Raw genomic sequence first — 3188 nt, 5'->3', positions numbered from 1 at the left:
CTGCAAATAATTTGTAAATTGATCAACATTGCAGAGAAATATAGCGCTGATGAAAATTTTTCTCCGAATTTTTTTTAAGTTTTTTTTTTCAGAATTTATAAAATGAGAAATCTTTGAATATATCGGAAATTATATATATGAAGATTTTTAAGATGTAAAGAAATGTAGACCTTAATATATCTTTTCACATTTCTTTAGATTTTAAAAGATTTCTTCAGAAATTATGGAAAAAGCAATTTTTAGAATATATCAAAATTCACATATATAAAGATTTCTAGAAAAGATGACTTCTGAATTGACAGATATGTGGCGGAGTTTTATTTTTTATAAAAAACTGCCCTGAATAGAATAGAAGATACAGCATTATAACATTTCTCAATTATATGAAATTTTAACGAAATAATAATAAAATGATGTTTTAAGAGCAAAACCTTAAAGAAGCCTTCAGAAATCAAAGTAAATAAATTTGGATTAAAATTGAATTGATTTTGAAATAAATATTTTTGGTACAGTATCTTAAATATTATATTAGCACAAATACCTGTATGTATAATAATTCAAATTGATTTATTTATTGATTTCAAATTGAAAATTTTCTAAAAATGTTATAAAATTTATACAGAAATTCTGAAATAAACTTTCATCAGACAAGAGTTAACTAAATAATGGAATAAAACAGAACGACGAATAGCTTACCGTCTACCGTGTGTTGAGTATATGACTAGGTTCCTAAGAATGAGAGCTGCCGTTAGGCGAATACTTTTGGTCACTGGACCTTCGTTGTCATCCTGCAAGACAAAAACACACAGTTGACAATCAATCGTTCACACGCGCTTGCTTTCATACACAGAGACAACTGATGACAGACAACAAATGAAACTCATTGTTCTTTGAAATGCTAAAAAAGATGTAAAAAATGCATTGATGTAGTTTCACAATTGTACGATGTTGTTCTACTGAATGCGTTATGGGAGCCGTGTTAATGTGTAATAAAGAAGCGCTGCAACTTCTTAACGAAATTGCAGTTCGATATCTGTCCTGGACAGTCACGCGTGTATTCGACGTGTCGTGTAATGGACGACGACGAATCCGTATATTCTTGCACCTTAACCACGTTATAACAAATACAACAAGGACGCACACATATGACACACAAACATATATCTATAGAACCTACGGAACTAGCAACGTCTACTTGGTATGTAGGAGTCCGGTTTCTCTGCTGTTCTATCGAAACGAGCGTCGTGCCAACACCCTCCTAACATGAGTATTATAAGTTCGACGTATGTAAAAAAAAAAAGTACAAATGCTACAAATGTAATGTCGAAAAATAAAAAAAATAAAAAAAAGACATGCTACAACAAAACGGGAAAAGGTAAAACAAATGAGGTTCAAGGGGGAAATGACATGGTGTGCAAAAACAGAAACTAAAAAAAGCAACAGAGAAACGACAGCAGCAGCAGCAGCGTAGCTGGAGCTGTAGCTGCGTCGCAATTTCTTTTTCAATTCTCAATACATTTTTACCTGTTCCGGTGGAGAATTTTGCCCAGGTCTGGGGGAAGAAGAGCTTGAAGTGGCTGCAGCGGGCTTGGTCGGCCTTTGCTGCTTTGCCAAGAGAGAACAAGAAATTTCGTTAAATTAACCAATCAAAGATCAAGCAGAATCGAAGACTGTCGGGTAATTTTATAGAATCAATATTATAACATGAAGGAAGAAAGATTGTAATATGTGTATTTCGAGATGTGTATTAAGTGTGTTTAAGATTATAAATTTGTGTATCTATGTATATCTTTACTATCGATTTGTTCTATTATTGAAAGTTTGCCTTAGACTAGAATTATATAAAATATTTTGCTTAACTCTGTTCCTTCGTTCGGGTCTACGATTTTATCTTCAATTATAGTGGAAATGAAAGTAAAGATAAAATCATTTTTTAACTTCAATTATTTTATAAATATTACTCCTAATGTTTTTCCAATCTTATATTCTCGTAAATTTTTCATTTTTAATTAATACGTTTATATTGATTAAAATTATATACAGATAATCATTTATTTAATCGATATGAATTTAACACATTGTACGATATTTTCATCGAAAAAGCAAGTGTTTGCAATTTTTTTGTCTGCTGAATATTTTATAAAAAAATGTCTTGTTAAACATTTAATACGTATTTAATAATCAATTTAATTTAATAATCAATAGTTGAAAATTTAACAATAGACTGAAAATATATAAAACTATAAAACAAAGATAAATATTTTGAAATAAATGTATTTTTCAAAATCCGATCCTAGGGCACACATAAATTGTATCGTGCTTCTTTTCCTATTATAGTAAACTATAAAATCACCATACATATTTATATTTTCTTTTACATACATTTTGCAACTAAAAACTTGTATTGATTTGTATTTCTCCGCATGTGCATTAAATATTGAAATTTTAGTGCAAAAAACTGGAAACTAAAATCAATTCAGTACACGTCTCGAATGCGTCAATGCCGTTGTACGGCAGGATCGGCGTACAATATATCAATATTAAATGCGTAAATAAACAAAAAACGAACGGCAGAGTTAAATTCTTTATTCTCAAATATATGTTTTGGAAATGCAAAGTGACAGCTTAAAAACTTACCATTAACTCCTTAGGATTAACGAATTCCAGAGCATGCCGTTTAATAGCGTGGAATGCCGCGTTGGGTGCGTATCCGGGATGATGTGGGGTCGGAGGCGTAGACGTGGAGACTTCGGTTTTACCCGTCACCGTCAACTGTTTCCTCCTCATCGACATTGTCTGCAGAGAGGAAAAGTTGCGAGTGTAAAACTCACGGTCTCAAGTATCGTCCGAAATCAATAAAAACTCGCGAGAGAATAGAATACAAGTATTACTTACGTCCGCATTACAGTGCCTATCGTAGAGATGCGTCATTAACGAGAACTTGCGTCTCTTGAGGGCATCGCAACTCGCCCACAAACATAGTATCTCCTCGCCACCACTCGGACAATGGGCCTCACAAACGTGAAGATAGACTTCGTGCGGTGTTTTAAATTGTCTGTAATTATTGATATTTTACATCAATTCAATATCTTGTGGATGACTATTTTATTTAATAGCTTTTGTGAAATTATTTCATAAAGGTACAATAGGTAGATTTTGGCCTCCAGAGTAGCAAGTAAAAACTACAT

General features: G+C 32.2%; 1 protein-coding gene across 6 annotated transcripts in view; it reads right to left on the bottom strand.

Annotated features, from left to right (window-relative positions):
- LOC105207730 (AT-rich interactive domain-containing protein 2) overlaps positions 1-3188 on the bottom strand; it is a 62967-nt gene that overhangs the window by 2543 nt on the left and 57236 nt on the right. For 4 of the 6 annotated variants that reach the window (XM_039457348.1, XM_011177341.3, XM_011177345.3 and 1 more), the window contains 4 exons: positions 2896-3055; positions 2638-2796; positions 1525-1605; positions 697-788 (listed from right to left, as the gene is read on the bottom strand). In XM_039457348.1, the coding sequence (XP_039313282.1) occupies positions 697-788; positions 1525-1605; positions 2638-2796; positions 2896-3055 (492 nt within the window). The remainder of the gene's footprint in view (positions 1-696; positions 789-1524; positions 1606-2637; positions 2797-2895; positions 3056-3188) is intronic. The other 2 variants (XM_011177342.3, XM_011177343.3) reach the window with 2 other exon arrangements.

The sequence above is a fragment of the Solenopsis invicta genome, chromosome 14 (genome assembly GCF_016802725.1).
Source record: "Solenopsis invicta isolate M01_SB chromosome 14, UNIL_Sinv_3.0, whole genome shotgun sequence".
In the NCBI taxonomy this organism is placed as follows: Eukaryota; Metazoa; Arthropoda; class Insecta; order Hymenoptera; family Formicidae; genus Solenopsis; species Solenopsis invicta.
Note: the sequence above shows the minus strand (reverse complement) of the source record. Positions and strands in the feature narration are given on the sequence as shown.